The sequence below is a fragment of the Lytechinus variegatus genome, chromosome 18 (assembly GCF_018143015.1).
Source record: "Lytechinus variegatus isolate NC3 chromosome 18, Lvar_3.0, whole genome shotgun sequence".
NCBI classification, from domain to species: Eukaryota; Metazoa; Echinodermata; class Echinoidea; order Temnopleuroida; family Toxopneustidae; genus Lytechinus; species Lytechinus variegatus.
In genome coordinates, this window is record NC_054757.1 from 13964464 (window position 1) to 13983334 (window position 18871).

The following is an 18871-nucleotide window of genomic DNA, read 5'->3' on the forward strand; positions in this document are numbered from 1 at the left end:
TCAACAATTACCAACCGTATTATTGATATTCTAGTACTGTGACTTGTATAATAAACCACTGTGTCGATGCAAGAACACCCTTAAAACCACAATTTTGTGCATTGCATAGGTGCAAACACGCCCTAACCAGGATACATACATTGTAAGTGCATTGCGTAAGCCGTAATAAGGGCATTTTGGCAATGATGTGGGGCGCGAAAATCATTTGCTGAGGGCATTCTTGCACCAAAACGGTAAAATGTCTCTCATTTTTGTCTCTCACTGCTGGCTAGGGATGTATTACAGGAAATTTACCCTTTTAAGACACAGTACAATAAATCATTTCCACCATGACAGCATTGTGTACATTGTATTTCCTATCATCATTTCAGGAAATTTACCCTTTTAAGATGCAGTACAATGAATTATTTCCACCCATGACAGCATTATTTTACATTGTATTTCCTATCATCATTTCAGGAAATTTACCCTTTTAAGATGCAGTACAATGAATTATTTCCACCCATGACAGCATTTTGTACATTGTATTTCCTATCATCATTTCAGGAAATTTACCCTTTTAAGATGCAGTACAATGAATTATTTCCACCCATGACAGCATTATTTTACATTGTATTTCCTATCATCATTTCAGGAAATTTACCCTTTTAAGATGCAGTACAATGAATTATTTCCACCCATGACAGCATTTTTTGTACATTGTATTTCCTATCACTATTTCAGGAAATTCAACCTGTAAAGCTGAAGTACAATAAATATATTTCTTTCCAATGACAGCATTTTTTTGTATACCATAACATCAGCCTAGTTCTCACTACATAATCAAGTGTATAACTCTATTATCCAATCTCGTAATAAAGCAGCTACTACTAGTATATAATCTTTAATGTACATTTATACAACACAGCTTTGATACACACTGCTATTTTCTTCAAAATACAAGAAAATAATATATATAGAGTGATCATCTTAAAGTGACATTCTATGAAAAAAATGAGTTGTGAATAACACTCTATGAAAAAAAATCCTTTATACCATGTACATTTACTTTATTGTCATCATTTGAAAAAAAAAAAAGGTAGTACATTTTTTTTTAATTCAAAATTTCACAAAGTAATTTGGGAAATAAAAATCTACATTAACTGAAAAAAGTACAATAAAAAAAGACAAATTATTTTTATCCACCTATCATTTGAAATCAGCATTTCACATATGCCATGAAAAAAAAATCAGATCAAAATCATAAGAGAAAGCTTTCTCTTACCTTTATTAGAAAAATGATAATTAGATGAACAATAATAACATAATTATAATTAGAGGTCGCCAACACCCCCTTCCCCCAAATATAACCATATCATCTCATAAAAAACACCAAAAAATAAAAAAATGTAAGAAAATTATCAAACATTCAATTATTTAGTTCATGTGCACAAATGCTTGAAACCCATGTCCCAATAAATGTGCACAGAAAGTTTCTGCAAAAGAATGCTGCATTCTCAAAAGCCTCAAATCGTGAACTTAAAAATATTCTTTAAGAGCTATAAACAAATGAATAATTTCATATTCATTATGGCATGCAACTGAAATGGTTAGTGTTTGTTAGTATTTTCCCTGATTGCTTGAAAGAAAATGAAAGAATATTCCGCAGCTGAACATACTCGAATACAAGTTAATATAAATAGCCAAAATAATTAGGGCAAGCTTATATAGTCCCAGTAATATACAGGAATGTTTGTAAGGACCAAGATGATATAAAGAAAAAGAAACTACAATTATCAAAGACCGAGTACTGAAAATGTCAATATTTTGGCCAATATTATGTACAATCAAAATGCCCACATACAGAATACAGAAGTAGAAAGTGGAAACATTTGATTGATAATTTTTAATTCAAGAGGCATCTAGGGCATTGGAGTCATGTACTAGTATGTGTCAAAGCACAAAAGCTCCAAGGATAAATGATATTGAAAGTGAAAAGACAGAAAAGGCTGAAAAGAGTTTTTCCAATGACGACGAGTAAGCGGACATTTTTTTTTTAGCATTAAGTGCAATGCAAAGGGGGGGGGGGGTTGGGTGTGAGAGAATGCAAACAGAGTGGAGAGGAAAAGTTGGAGAGAAATAGAAATTGATAGAAGAAATACTGGAAAAGATAGTCATCACGTTTCAAGACAGTTGTCATAATATTGGAATGCACTTTCTTCATAAAAATAGTGACACGATATTGAAAATAATCAATATATATAAATATAGGTCTCAGGGAGTGTTGAAGGTCAATATATTAATTTACAACAAAATAAATCAAGATACAAAACACAATTACAAAACATATCAAGTTTAAAGAGAACATTCATTGTAAAGGTTGGAAAGGATAATCATCATTCTCGGTCGTAAAAGTAAACATCTTTCAGATTTTGATTCAGAGTGAAATTTAAACACTGAAAAGGTGCCTTTTGGAAGACGATCAGCTTCGATTTCACCACCCTCAGCATCAGAAATGCGACACTGACCGCAACTGAGTTCTGAGTTTTCAAACGACTTTAAATGTGCTCTTGCAGTGGAAGCTTACACATTAAGGAAAGTGCACGCCTGAATTGACCGTTCATGTGATGAGTAAAATGTAAGTTTTTGAGAGAAGGGCATTTACTGATGTTCAACTAATAATCAGCTTTAATTTTATTTTTGGACAATGAAAGGTGCACCAGCAATTGTTTTTGTGTTCTGTGTTTTGTAATTGCGTTTTGTATCATGATTCATGTCGCTATTTATATTTGCAAATTGACACTAAACACACCTTAAATAGATTATTGCTTTCTTTCATCTCTGGCCCCCCCAAATAATTGTAAAATAAAAAGAGAAAGAAGCAATCATTTTGTTTGTGTGTAACCATAAAAATACAATTTTTATGATATAAGAAAGTTGAATTTCATTCAATGAAACTCTGATGCAGGAATTGGAATACCCCATTCTTCATCACTGTAAATGGTACGTAACCCTGGGAATTTAATCTTGCATCTCAAATTCTGGCATAAACATTTGTGCTATTTATGACAAGGAAAGTAATCCTTACATTACTATACAGACACCATACCATGATCATTTCACGGTCAGGCGATGTGTGCCTTAGGTTGAAAAAAAGTGTTACAAATTGCCAAAATAAGGAAAATAGGTATACTTTTCAACCCAATCATGAAAATCCAATTTGAGGTCTTATTTGCGTGAGGGCAAAACATGACATGAATACTTGTTTAGAGCGCCTCCAGATTGAAGGCTGATAATTTTTTTCAGAGTCCATTTGAAAGTCCATGTACGAGCATGGTTTCCACGATGTAATGACGGTCCCCCTCCCCACCCAAGTACTGGATTTAAGTCTAGATTGAATGAGATAAAGGATTACTGTAAGTATCTAGAAAGTATGTTTAAGAGGTCCTCCTCCATCTTGACTTCTTTCTGTGAGCAGATCTCATTGTTTTCTTCAAGTTGGAAGCTGCAGTCACTACCCTCTTCACTTTCGTTTCCTTCGGGGACCACACACTCCTTGTACGCTGGTTCAAAGCCACATTTCTCTACCCGCACGTAGTAGGTTCCCGGTACGAGAAGTCTCCAGTAGTCTCCCCCTTCGGCTGTGGATGCAAAGGAGATGAAAATTGGAAACCGAGGAATAAGCTCAAGCGGGTCGAGCTAGATTAATTACCAAGATGGTTCTTGACTGCATGCAGTCGATATGTATGCCGACCAATATTACACTCCCTACTTCTAAATTTTTTTCAAATGACCTCTGTGACCTTTACCCTTCTGACCTGATGCATAAATCTAATCAGGTCAAAGTCCATCAAATATGCATGCATGAAACCAAGATAATATATCACTCTTCAAATGCTTCTTCAGTTATTACGAGAATGAGGTATTTCATTGTATATAACATCTGTGATATTTGACCTTTGACCTTGTGACACTAAAACATATTAAGACTTTTGCCACTCACATATGCATACATGAGCCAAGTTTGAGATTGATCCAACAAATTGTCCTTCAGCTTTCACTAGAAAAATATGTTTCAAAGCATATATTGACCTCTGTAACCTTTGTCCTCATGACCCCTAAATCAGATCGCATCATTCCCATATGCATACACTAGCTGCATGTACATTTGAAATTGATCATGCAAACATTCTCCGCTTGTAGCAAGAACAAGATAGTTCAATGACCTCTGCGACCTTTGACAAAATAGGTCTGACAAAAAAAATTGGTTAGTCACATTATGCTTAGAAAGTAAATGCTCAATGAGATTATCCAACAGACACAAAAATACACATTGCCAACTTTTCATGAGTTGGAGTCAAACTGAAATCTGTGTGCCCCCCCCCTCTAACGGATTTAACAAACAGTCTCTTAAATGCAAACATAGAAATTAGTTTCCAGTCACTTTGGCCCTGTAACACAAAACCTAGTGATCGATCACAGGGCTGGATTTATGTACGATCAATCCTAAAAATCAACCATACGATCAATTGTTAGGTTTTGTGCTACAGATCTCTTTCTGGAGATACTACTTACCTGTGGTGATGTCGTGATCTATGTACTCTCCAGTATCTCCTACTTTCTTAGAAACTTTAATGATGGCATCTTCGATTCCATTACCATCCATGTCTGTTATGACTCCCTTGATGCCACTGTGTGCCTTGGAAAGTAATAAAATATAACATTCAATCATCAAATCTCTAAATAATCAGTTAGAAATTATATTCTTTGCAAGAGTACAAGAACAATTATAAAATAATAGATCACGTATTAATGAATTAGATAGTTATTAAGAACTCCAAAATACATGATGCCACTGTGTGCCTTTGAAAATAATAACCTATAATAATGGTATTCAAATCATCAATATCTCAAACAACCAGAAAATACATTCTTAATGGAGTACTTGTAAGAAAAATCATAAAATAATAGATTACATATTAATGACATCACATATTCTGGATTGTTGCAATGTTTACACAATTAAGTCGGTAAGAACTTCAAATTACATGATGCTAGTACTGTGTGCCTTTGAAAATAATAACATATAATAATGGTATTCAATCATCAAAATCTCTAAATAATCAGTTAGAAATTAAAGTCTTTACAGAGTACAAGAACAATTATAAAATAATAGATCACATGTGAATTATAGCACATTTTCCAGATTGTTGCAACGTTTAAAGAAAAGTCAGTAAGAGCTTCAAAATACATGATGCCACTGTGTGCCTTTGAAAATAATAGCCTATAATAATGGTACTCATACATCAAATTCTCAAACAATCAGTTAGAAATTACATTATTTACAGAGTACAGATCATGTAATATGCTGTGTACACATAAGCAAAAAGGGGCGGCGATTGGGCGTAAATGAACACATTTTGTTTTACCTGTCGGATGTAGGCAAGCAAAGACTCTTTGTTTTCTTTCCAGAACTTTGCGTAGTCAGAGGGATTAGTGGGGAACTTCTTGCAGCTCAATTCGACGGTTATCTCAAAGCAGTTGGTGTGGAGATAGTTGTAGTCTTGCATACCTGCAAAATTAAACACAAAAGCATTCAGAATATAGAAGTGCTCAAGTCATTAAAGGACAAGTCCACCCCAACAAAAACTTGGTTTGAATAAAAAAAAAATTCAACAAGGGTCATTCCATAAAGGTCGGACGTACATTCGGACATATTAAAGAGCTGTATCTCCTTTAATTTGATAGCAGTGTTTTATTTATTTTAGTATATCATAACATGTGACCTAGGTTATCATTACACCATGACAGGACCAGGCTGCAATATGAAGAATAGAAAATATGGGCAAAAATGTGAGGGGTCGGACGTACATCAGACGAAAGCAGGTTTTATGCTTTTAGATTTCATGTCAAAATCTCTGTGATTTTTGTGTTGCAGTTACTAAAATTCTAATATGAGCTGTTAGTTAAAGACTGAATTTTACAAGAAATGAAGCAAAGAAATTGATAGGCATTGCCTTGTTTTAGTTACAGGCTGATCTATTTGGGGTCGGACGTACACTTTGAAGGGGTCGGACGTACATTGTGCAAAATATTTGCACACTGTACGTCCGACCCCCTTTGAAGATCAGTTACACAAAACATAGACATTCTAAACTGGATTTTTTTTAACATACATGCTGTTTGGTTAGTTGTCTTTCACATAAGACGGAATTAACAAATGAATCTGATGCTGGTGAAGAGTTATGCTTGATTAAAGTTGACATGCATTCAGACAGTGTACGTCCGACCCCCATACTGATTTTCTTACAGTCAAGCAAAATGCACCTCATATCTATTACAAATGAGTCAGTGGGTTTAAACTGTTTCCATTTTGATATCTACATTTTTAGATCACATCAATAATGAAACAACTCAACTATTCACACAATGCAGGATACTGTTAAACTTCAAGTAAAATGTATTTTGTAATGGTTTGCAAAAGACATGAAAAAGAATTTCTTCAACATTAAAAAAACTTGTTCTGTTACAAACTTTGTTTTTACAAGGTGGGTTACGAACCATGAGTCTTCCCTGATGTTGCAATAAAAAACATGCAATATGACCTTTTGACCCCTAGATGACCTTTGATTTCTCCATCCTCAAGAACACATGTAATTTTTCCCACTGATCGTTTTGTTCCAAGTTTGGGCAAAATTAATGCAGAAATATGTCATTTGACATTTGTACACCTAGATGACATTTGACCTCTCCATCCTCTTTAACAAATATGTGGTACTACCCACTGATAATTTGTTCCAAGTTCGAATACATTTGAATACAATACACATAAAAAAACTACCGGTATCAAAAGTTAACTTTTGACCCCTAGAAAGCTTGAACAATTGACCTTGAATAACAAAATGAGCAAAAGTGACTTTTTGTCCCCTAAATAACCTTAGAAATTATCATCTTCATCAACAAAAATATTGTATTACCCTCTGATTTTGTATTTCAAGTTTGAACAATATTGATGCAAACAAAAAAATTGATTTAAACAAAATCTGTCAAAAATGACTAATTGGCCTATCTTTTGACCTTTTGACCCCTAGATGACCTTTGACCTCATCAACACACACATGGTATCAACCAAGGATCATTTGTATCAAGTTTGAACAAGGTTGATGCAGAAATAAAGAAATGAGAACAAGTCAAAATTAAATGAATAACCCTTCACATTTTCTTAACTTACACCCCTATAGGCAAAAGTAGAATAGTCTAGACATCCATGTATCATTATAGCAAATGGGCAGATCTATTTCTCATAGAGGGGCAATTGCTGTACCTGAGATTGAGGGGAAGGGGCAATTTCTACTTTTCTATGGAACTTCTTTGTTTATTAAATTTCTCATGTATTTGTAGGTTTTTAATTTTCATTTTCTTTTTTAATTTTCTGCTATTATTCAGTCATAATTACCACTAAATTAATTAAGTTATGTGATAATTTGAGATGAAGGAAGGCAGTTTCCATTGAATATGCACACAATACACAAATAAATCACCATTTCTTGAAGATGATATCATCATTTAAAAATCTATATGTTGTCAAAAATGTGAGGTATTCTTTGTGAAATTGGTCTCAAAACTTGTGCAAGACTTCAAAGAAAAAAAAACAATAAAACTATACAGCGATATCAAGGTGTGTTAAAGAACTATCATGCAAAATGTCAAAGATGGAAGGTGAATTTTGCCCCCAGTATTTGTTGGGTAAAGAAATACAAAAAAGGTCATTTTAAACTAGATTGAAATTGAAATTTGTATTCAATTTTGAAAGATTGATATGAGTAAAAGATGTTATGATATTAAACTTTTGCAAAAAACATCTGAGCAGTGAAAGATAACTTCATAAAAAAAGTTTCAAAGGGGTCGGACGTACAGGGGGTCGGACGTACAAAAAAGTTGTACATCCGACCCCCACTTAACTTGAAATCCCGGACTAGTGGTGAGCTACCTTCTGGTGTATATATTAAACAAACCAAGCTTGCTTTGCATCTGACTTTGGGAAAATCTATCTGCTTTTGTTTTGCTTGTAAGAAAAAAAGTGTATGTGAAAAGGGGTCGGACGTACATTTGAAAGTGCCTGCTTTTAATATATTCGGTTTAAGAAATTTAAGAAAAATAGAAAAAACCTAACATATTTTTTAGAAACCTGACATAATAACAACTTGGACAACATCCAACTTTAATTATTTCAAAGCTTGTAAAAGGTTTAAAATTTGTTACAAACTTGACCTTTAAAAATAAGTAAAATTCTGTTTTGTTGCTATGGTGATTTCAATGCCTTGTCAAAATGAAACGATACATTGTTTGAAATTATTTCTTTCAGATTTATACATTTCAGGGTCTTAGCTTTCAAGTGATACCTAATTTGTTCTGTTTGTAGGATTTTGAAATTTTGACCAAACGGTTTACTATTTTATGGAACTGCCCACAAGCATAACACTGAAAATTTCATCAAAATCGGATGTAAAATAAGAAAGTTATGACATTTTAAAGTTTCGCTTCATTTCATAAAACAGTTATATGCACATCTTGGTCGGTATGCAAATGAGGGAACTGATGACATCACTCACTCACTATTTCTTTTGTATTTTATTATATGAAATATGAAATATTTTTATTTTCTCGTCATTGTCATGTGAAACGAAGTTTCATTCCTCCCTGAACATGTGGATTTCCATTATTTTAATATTTTGTGCTTCAGGCAAGGAGGTCCTAATCATCAAATTCGTAAAAATTGAAATATTGTATAATTTACAATAAAAAACAAAAGAAATAGTGAGTGACATCATCGACTCTCTCATTTGGATGTAACTGGCTCGTTCATATAACTATATTGTTGAAAATAAGCGTAACTTTGAAATGTCATAACTTTCTTATTTTACATTATTACTTATTACTTACTTATTTTACGATTTTGATGAAATTTTCAGCATTGTGCTTGTCTGATTTTTCTCTATTGATTCAAATCAACATTTTTCTGAGGTGGACTTGACCTTTGATTACCCAAACGTCACCCGCAGCACAAGAAATTCACAGAATGAATAATCCTGCCAGTGTTACGTACCCATTCATTACATCTTCCAGAACTATCTCAGTGATCAGAAAAAAAAATGATTAAAAATGCAATCCAAAAAGAGTGTATTCTGCAATAAAGGCATAAGAACAATGCCATTTACCACTTTTTTTAATCTTCACTGTCATTTTTAATTTTTAAAAGAAGAGTTAAAAATTACAAAAATTAGTCAGTCAAATTTTTTTTTTTGGAGGGGGGGGGGTGGTCAAACTGAATAAAAAAGGAAATTCGGCAGGTTTCAAAACGGTCTGTTGGGTAACATCAATTGTTGGGTTTAGGCCTAAGACAGCAGCTCAGAACATTTTTTACACACAGTTGGAACGACCTTCAATCGCACTGGAGAAGAACAAATTGCTGTGATCTAATAAAACAGAGCATCTAGAACTGACAGCATGAAATGAGATAATGTTGACTTTGTTAACCTTTGACCCCCAATGTCAATTGGTGTCTTCCACAATGGGATTACCGTAATCATTCATTCAAGCAGTTGAATTGAATTGAAATGAATCGAATTGCTTATTCATTACTCCCAAAAGATTGAAATAAACTAAAGGTGGCGACTGTGATTTCCCTGAAATAGGCATTAATAAAACATTCTCAAGTATCTTTCAGTACAGTGAAACAGGGACTGAAAGAGTAATTGTTTTTATTTGAGCATCAAAAGGGTAAAAGCTGCTTGAAATTTGTTTTTCAAATAACAACTTTTCAATGTAAAAAAAATCAAGGACATGGAACAAATGTAAAGAATGAAAACTTTAACAAATAAGGGCTACAGGCATGTAGGCTGACATGTAACATGAAGCAGGGAAAAACTTTGCTTCACAAATTTGATTAGCATTTTGGATAGAACTTCACAGAAGACGAAAGCTTTCTACTTATTTCTGTACAGTCCTGTGTAAAAATCCGCTACACTTAAAGACTTTTTGTGGTGTAGTCGTTAAAAAAAGTGAAGCAAAATGTGGTGAGATATAAGGAAAACTATTCCCAGCAAAGGATTGCAGTTAATCACTCAAGGACAAAAACCTATCTATTGTTGCATGCACATTCGGTTTGAATGGCACCATATTTTTAAAATGACAGAGGAAGAGCATCATCAAAGCACTTTTCACTGGAAAATAATTGTTCTCAGCCAATCACATGGAAGAATTTCAGTAGCTTGTAACAGTTATCAGTGAAATTCCCCACCAAGTCACTTCATGCAACGTTCCCCAATTCTCACCTCCATTAAGTGGATACCAATCGGCCCCGTTGGTGACGCCGTCCTCAAAATGATCGTCTCCCATGTCACAAGATGCGCGGTTGGGATCCGACATTACTGGATTTTCACGGGCATACGCGAGAGCCACCTGCTTGAAGATAGCGTCGTCGGGCGTGGCCTCGTACTCGGCTTTGCCGTTGTGGCTGGCGTCGAAGGGATAGTTGGCAACGACGTCCCCACCGTGGAGATTTGCAGAGAGAGAGAAGGGGTATTCCTGAAGCCAGCTAATGATGGCCAGTGTCTCGGGTTGGAACTGAGAAAAGAACATAATCAGCAGGCAAGCAGTTTATTCTTCAGTCCGATGAATACAAACTATACTCACAAATTGCGTATGATGGTCATTATCAATAAAAATGAATGGGAAGAAAAATAAGAAGAAAAAGGAGGATGAGGAGAAAGGAGGACAAAAAGAAGAGGAAGGAGATGAATGAAAAGGAGAATCTGAAACAGAAAGATAAAGGAGAACAACAAAAGAAGAGGAAGAAAAGAGAAGAAAAAATAAGTCCTCCTCCTTCTTCTCCTCCCTCTCCCCTTCTTTCTTCCTCTTCTTATTCTTCCCTTCCTCCTCCCTCTTCCTCCTCCTTTTTCTCAATTCTTCCTCTTCTTCCCCCTCCTTCTCCTCTTTATAGACTGAATGTGAAACTCCAATGTTATTGAAGATATCAGAATGATCTAAAATGGTGAGCAATTTCCCTTTTAAGTTTTACATGCATGAAAATATTCGATTGATTTTACATAATTCAAAATGTTGATCAATTACTTTAATTTTTAAAATGCATTCATACCTGTTTCAGATTGAGAGCCATACTGATGTGGTTATTTTTGCCATGTCTCCTGGGGAAGTTGCCCATTCTGGAACCGAAGTAAATAGTGTCCAAATCAGGAAAGTCCCGATTCAAATCTTTGCCGTTCGCATTTGCTCTTCCAGTTGACCATTTGTTGTCTCCAGTCTTTTTCACCTAGTAAAAGATAAAATGGCCATGTACATGTAGCATAAGTAAAGACAGTTCATATTGTACATTACAAAAGTTTTATACAGAGAATCAAAGATATGTGCATACATATGCATAATTATATGACACCTACATGTACATGTATTGTCATTAGAATATTGTTTGATACTGTATCAATCATTCAGGCCAGTTTACAATCGCATCATCATTCATCGTGCAATTTTAGATCCACATGATTTTGTTCATTGCATGCTCAGAGAGACCACCGATGCATGTACATGTACATGTATAAACACTTGTGTGTTGGAAGCTCCTTGGTTGCAGAGTGTTACTGTTACATGTACATGAATGCAACAATCAACAGACCGTGCTTGCTCAGCTAGCTGCAAACAATGCATGCACTTCTGCATCCAAATTCATTTAATATGTCAAATGAAAAGGATTATTTTTAGGTTTTATACAAATAATGAGCGTTATTTATTTCATTCCTGCAATACACAGAATAATTCATTCAACAAAAGATGAAATGTTTTGTCCATTGCATTCATTAGCAATCATTATTTACTGTAGTAGGCAGCTCCCTTAGAAACAAATGTACTTCATGATCATAATAAATGTCTGTCATTTCATTTACTGTTCAAGATACACGTATATTTTTGTGAGGAATGTACCATATGGAGTTACACATACATGAATGAAACCACTCACATCTGATAGATACTACACAAACAATGTATAAGTACATGTAAAGTATCCAGAAAAAAATATGTAGAGATTCTTAGGGGGTGTTGCAAGAAAATATTTGCAATCAGTTGCAAATAATCAGTTGCAATTTAACAGTTGATTGATCTCATCTAACTTTAGTAAATCAGATTACACTCCTTGTTTAATGTAGCAGATTAGCAATCTTTCGCAAATTTGCAATCAATTTCGGTGTATGCTTGATTTCGGGAAAGAAAATAGACTTGCAATTGATCGCAAGTTTCTTACAACACCCCATAAGTCATTCTTTCTTGCATGACGAAATGGCTTTGAGTCTTTTTTTTTATTCATATCATTATAAAATCCAATTGTTTTCCTTTATCATGATACATACTGATAAAAATCATAAAAAAAGGCTCACAAACCCAAATATGACATGAGCAACACAAGTTTGAAATTTCAAAATAAAAACTGAGAATCACGATCTCAGATTGTCGAGAAGCGCATTTACATGTACATTGCAAATGACTACCAATTACAGTACAACTGAAGTAATAAACATATTTCCAGTAATTAATTGCAACATAACATACTGCTTTTTTTTTATTAAGCTTGCACCTGAACTTGACTTATTCTCCAAGGACAATGTAGCAGCACACTGCAGCGATGCAATTTGCCTTAAAAAAAGAAGTACAAATGGTCCTTTGTCAAAGGGGCATTTACGAAGAGCTCAAGGGCACTTCAAAATTAGTCTGCAGGCACAGACCCTCATTGGAACTTTGATCAACAAGTGTGCCTCCACACAAAGACTAGCACATACAAAACTTGCTGTTGAGCCTTCAGTACACAAGGCATGAGTAGGCTGCACATACAGACCCTTAACTTGAGCGAAGGGTTTGCCCAGCAGACTAATTCAAAATGTTCATTCTACATGTACATGTATTGTACACATACATGTGCACTATCCGATAAACATGCACACAGCCTAGTACGATTAATCTACCGCATCTTTCGAGAAATAATATCAATTAAAAGAATAATTTTGGTCAACTGGAAGCTCGATAAGTTGCAGCGTCTTGTGTAAATCATTTACTTCATTTTTTTTCTTCTAACTTTCTGACCTTTCAGATAAAAAATTGAAAATGCTGTTTGCTGCAAAATTCATAATGCACCGCCCACACTTTCAATCATCCGTTAAAGATGAAATCAGTTCTTTACTAATCTAAAGACATAGTGACCTTTATAAATGTAGGATAACAAACCGATTTGGCCTACTGGCACAAAACAACATCATGGGTATGGAACAGATGGTTTTCTATTTGAAAATCAATCACTACATCGCTTGATTTGACTTTAAACATAAGGACACCTGGGCTCAGTTACACAAAGGTAAACAATTGATCATATCATCATGGATCTACGATGATCATACAATCCATTTCTATTTTCAATTGTACTGAAATGATCAATTACATGCATGTAATCAATCGTAAAAATCAGCCCGACGATCAAGTGCCAAACTTGACACATGTGCACCAGGTGTTGAACGTCATATAAATGGGCTTCTCTCAAGGCAAGAATTGACATTTCATATTGATATTTTGTTATTTCAAACTAAATTAATCATACTATAGTGTAGACCTTCCAATTGATTTTGTAATACTTCTATTTTTAGTGTTCATAAAAGCAGAACATTCCTAGAAACTTTTCTTTATTCAAAGTTTGATTCCACAGACAAGAAAACATGAAACATGTCACAGGCCATATCTCTTAAGGCCACTGCACACCTTTCGATCCAATTTTGGAACAAATCGCATTCTGCTCATTTTCTGAAAATGTGAATAGAACATATCATTTTATTTGAGGTTAAAATTAATTGAAAGAATACTGATATAACCATTTTTAAAGATTGCAAGCCTTTATTTTGGAGTAAAGGCCAAATTAGTTTCAAATCGTAGCCAATCGTACAACTGCTATGACGTCATTATGACTAGATGTTAAATTTGATTTTTTTCTAAGGATGATAGCATAGTCACAGATTTGAACATGTATTTGTAAGATGATTTCGAACATTTCCAAGTCTCAATATTAGCATCAAATTCTGCTATGTATATTCCAAAATTGAGTCGCAGACCAATCGTAAGGTGTGCGGTCGCCTTAACATTCACAAATAAAATTTACATACCGGTACAATCAAAATGTCAAAAATACCTAATTTTCTCAATGTTTTTTAGTGTTTGTTATTTCTTCCAAGTATGCAAGTAATGCAACCATTTCCAAAGTAAGAATAGGACAAAACTTCAAGGATATTATACATCATATTATTTTATTTATTGGTATGTTGGCCAACAGGCAACAAAGGGCCAATTTACAATCCCATTACAAATTAAAATTACACATACACTGTAGTGTACAAATAGATTTGTAGGATTTAAAGATAGGATTGCATCAAGTATGGAAATCAACTAACAATATCAATTGATACAAAATAGACAATTATTCCCCCATCTGTCACCCACGTTTGTAAAATTTGAAAATGGCTAGAGTTTTAAGAAATTCATTTTCGGGCATATTTAGAATCAAAATTACTTTACCAAATTTAAGTTACATATTCCTTGAGACAAAATATAAAATATCACCTTGAACATTAAACTCGTCATCATCAATCATCATCATCACCATTGTCACCATCCAGATCATCATCATCAATATCATAATTGCCATCACCACCACCACCACCATCATCATCATCATCATCAATAAAATCATCTATTTTATCATCAAAACATCATCAACACTTTATACATGTATGTATAGTACATCACCATTATCATCATCATCATCAATAGGATCATCATCTACAGTATTTTATCATCAAAACATCATCAAAAGTGTACGGTGTACATGTATATACATCACCATTATCATCATCGTCATCATCGTCATCATCATCATCAACAGCATCCTCAAAACAATATCTCAAAACAATACCATCAACATTATCACCACCATTACTATCATCGCTTCATCACCACCTTGTCAGCATCAAAGTCATCACCAACACAATCATCACTAATTAGTTACTAACACCATCATCAACTTCATCTCACAAATCTCACCACCATCACTATCTTCATCATCATTGACACCACCACAAACCATCATTAGCAAAATCAAAGTCAGAATCAAAATCTTAATTATCAAAACAACATCATCATCATTCTCATCATTACCCTCATTATCATCATCATCACCATCATCATCAGCACTTTCAAATCAATACCATAAACATTATCACTAAGTTATTACTTTCATCATTGTTTCATCATCACCATTGTCAGCATCAAAATCATCACCAACACAACATACATGAAAGAACATATACATGTAACATCACTATCATCACCATCATCAACTTGACCACCATCATCAGCTTCATCAAATCTTACCACTATTTTTTACACAGGATTTTCTTAGCCCCGGACTATTGCTAACCCCGTACTATCCTTAACCCCGTACTATTTTTTTTCCTTTTCACACACGAAACTTGCTAACCCCGGACTAGTGGTATTTGTTGATCATTCGTAGTACAAGTACTTCACTCTACTTGCCATTTAGCCCCACCTATAGTATGGGGTTAAGCTTAGCCCACTTTCGTTTTACACTAGCTATCTTAACCCCGTACTATCGCTCTTAGCACCGCAATTGCTGGGATAACCCTGCTTTTTTGCAGGGCCAAATAATCCCGTACTACAGGTGGGATTAGACCACTTTGCAAAAATGCTGTGTAAAAAGAAAGTGGGCTAAGCTTAACCCCGTACTATAGGTGGGGCTAAATGGCAATTTAGCCCCACCTATAGTACGGGGATAAAGAAATTTTAGCGTGTGTAAAAAGGGTATCAGTTTCTTCATCATCATTGACACCACCACAAACCATCATTAGCAACATCAAAATCATCAACATCTTAATTACCAAAACAACATCAACATCATTCTCATCATCACCATCATCTGAATCAAAATTATCAACTCCACATTATCATCAACACAATTACACAAACATCATCATCATCATCAATTCCCATCATCAACATTGAAAAATCATCATCAAAACAACATCATCACCAATACAATCACCATCATCATCATGATTACCTCTTCAAGGGCCTCAGCATAGCCGTCGGGATTCATAGTGGGCATGATGTGGATTCGAGTGTTGTCAACCAGCCACGTGATGTCAGGATCGGTCCCATAATTCTTACACAGATAGGAGATCAAAAGGAGCAGCACCTCGCGACCTACTACCTCGTTGCCGTGCATGTTGCCGATGTATTTAAATTCAGGTTCACCTGATAGATGCAAAAATATGCAAAAAGTGTTAATGCTTGTGCAACTGGTTATGAAATGGCAGTGGAAAGGCTCTCTTATACTCATTGGAGACCACTGCAACCGTATACAAAGGAGACACAATATAGTATGGTTGGAACTACCCCTTATCTACCACCTAATCTTCTAAGCATCGTATCTGCGAAAATATTCATCAATTTTACCCAGTTTTCGTCTCACTTGTGCAGAAAATTAAGCAGATCAGATTCCCATGTTTCGCTCGGCGACTCCAATTCAATCCGCGTATATATTGACGAACAACAAATACGACGATTTTACATTTGCACCCGTCTTTTGAAACAATACAGTTACAACTTTACAAGAACTGCAATATTATCAATCAATCTTGCTTCGATCACAGCACTTGTTCCTAAAACTTGGGAAAATATAGGATAAAAATACCCTTTCCAAAGCACCAAGCATGTCTATGATTGTATGAGTATGACTATGCTGTTGAAAAGACCAAAATTTTTTATTTTGGCTATAGTCTAGAGATTGTTATATTTTTCTCTATTTTTAATGAGATTTTTGGCACACTTTATACTCACAAGAATATAATGAACATTTTCGACTGAAAATTATGTGGAAGTTATAGTAGGTCATGTCTATTAAATCCCGAGTTCAATTTTTAGGTGCGCAGATATGGCACCTCCTTCTTCATCATTGGCCTTTTTGTTTCATTTTCAATTTTTGAAGAAATGGTTCTCATTAATTCATTGACTTACCGAGTTCATGTTCTCCAGGTTTATCAGATATTTCGATAACCCATAATTTTCTCCCCAGAACACTTTCCCCGACAGAATAAGTTTTGGTAATGTCAGGACATTCTCTCTTTGTATCTTCCAATATCTGTTCAAGATCTTGTTGACTGTGATGCTTCCACTGATAATCTGGTCCCGGGAAATCGCTCGACGCCTCTCCCGAAACCAACCCCAGAATTGGCAAGACTGCCAATAAGGCCAATATCGAGGTCATTGTTACAGACTTGTTAATCTTTCGGAAACAGCAGTGATCGTTATTGACGGCGACAATTGTTTAAAAAGAATGATTAGAACTAACAGCTGCTTCGAAGGTTACAAAGGGTTGTGTATGAACACAACATGGACCGACTGATGTTGCTGCGCATTTACGAATACGTAGCGATCGCGAGCGAAAGCTAACTCCTAGGCGGACGGCGCCGGCCGCGGTGGAGCATGTGTTGTGTATGGTGTATGAAGCTGTGGTATCCGGAAATGAGATGCACAGTTGATGCTGACGTCGGTACTTGCGTCAAAATGAGTTGGTCTTTTTCAATACACTTCTAATTAAACTGAATATATAAATATAATATTATCATCAATTTAATCTTAAAACTATCTTTCAAACTATTATATCGATAAAACTGATTATATAATATTTTCTTATTGTATCGTTTTGATTTTGCATTAATTCATTTGACATTTTTGAAATTTGAATTTATGCATCTCGCCTTGTGCAAGGCATTTTTTTGTAGTCTTTTCTCGGAGTCTCATTTAATGTGCACCTGTTCACGATACATGTCAGATGTTTAATTATCACCGTGTTGACTCTCCAGTTTTTAAGAATTAACAGCTAGTCGGACTCTTTTGCCTCTCAGCCAATCAAAACAAAGAAAGGTTGTCAGTTCTGACAAGTTTTGAAGAAACGTTCCCGGGACGTTATCAGTCATGTGTGTTATTTCTGATTTTCAAGCGTCATCTTTTTTATGAGTCATAGAAAAACTTGACCACCAACATAAGCAATAAAATTAAGAACGTGCAGATTAATTGTTAATGACTGAACTCCGATTATTAAGGCGATAGGGGCTGGGGGGGGGGGGGGGGGGCGTTATGCAGTGGCGCTTCTGGTCTGTATGACGTATGAGTCAAAAGATTTGACTGGGGTGATGCACAGAAATGGCGTATAAACGGGCAAAATTTATAAAAAGTTGCGAGCCCGATTTTTGAAAAATATTTTCAATAGAAAAATCTGATTTTGTGATAGATATTATATTTCACCCTCCTCCATTTCTTTCTTTCATTTTCTCTTTTTGTCGTGATTTTTTTTTTTTTTGGGGGGGGGGCAAGTGCCCCAATCTTGTACGCCACTGATCTGTATTAAGAGTGTCAGCTTACAAAGTTTGATCACTATAAGGTTGATATTCGTGTACTAAGAATTATCTTTTGTAACCAATACTTTAAGCACGGCAACTAAGGCAAAACTAAAAAAGTAACAAAACTAAGATTTGTATATATGAAGGCGTGAATGCATTTTAATTTATTATTTTTGCGGAACACATGAATTGCTCCCATTTGCATAGGCCCTGTACCTGCCAATGCCCCTCATGAGTTCTTGAGATCTTATCATGTCTGCAAAAGCTCCACGGGAAGGAGGGGGGGGGGGCTGCTATCCATTGGAACACTTATTTTTGACTGGGGGTGCTAGTGTAAATTTGACGACTAATAAGCAAGCAAGAAAGAA

The 18871-nt window shown here is 35.0% G+C and overlaps 1 protein-coding gene across 2 annotated transcripts; it reads right to left on the reverse strand.

The window, feature by feature from the left end:
- Positions 1–343: 343 nt before the first annotated feature.
- LOC121431601 (carboxypeptidase D-like) lies at positions 344–17643 on the reverse strand. Of its 2 annotated transcripts, XM_041629162.1 has the most exons (7): positions 17119–17640; positions 16163–16356; positions 11138–11311; positions 10314–10605; positions 5409–5551; positions 4555–4678; positions 344–3620 (listed from the first exon to the last, which is right to left on the reverse strand). In XM_041629162.1, the coding sequence occupies exons 1-7, from the start codon at positions 17366–17368 to the stop codon at positions 3391–3393; spliced, it is 1407 nt and encodes a 468-aa protein (XP_041485096.1). In that variant the 5' UTR covers positions 17369–17640; the 3' UTR covers positions 344–3390. The 2 variants fall into 2 exon arrangements, with proteins under 2 accessions (XP_041485096.1, XP_041485097.1); XM_041629163.1 differs by lacking the exons at positions 344–3620; positions 4555–4678 and adding an exon at positions 5092–5247 and having other exon boundaries at positions 17119–17643.
- Between the last annotated feature and the right edge of the window lie 1228 nt (positions 17644–18871).

Coding starts and splice junctions, on each gene's coding strand:
- LOC121431601 (XM_041629162.1), bottom strand. CDS start 17,368: ATGACCTCGATATTGGCCTTATTGGCAGTCTTGCCAATTCTGGGGTTG. Junction 16,357..17,118: donor ACCTGGAGAACATGAACTCG/GTAAGTCAATGA, acceptor TGCATCTATCAG/GTGAACCTGAATTTAAATAC. Junction 4,679..5,408: donor TGCTTGCCTACATCCGACAG/GTAAAACAAAAT, acceptor TTACTTTCCAAG/GCACACAGTGGCATCAAGGG.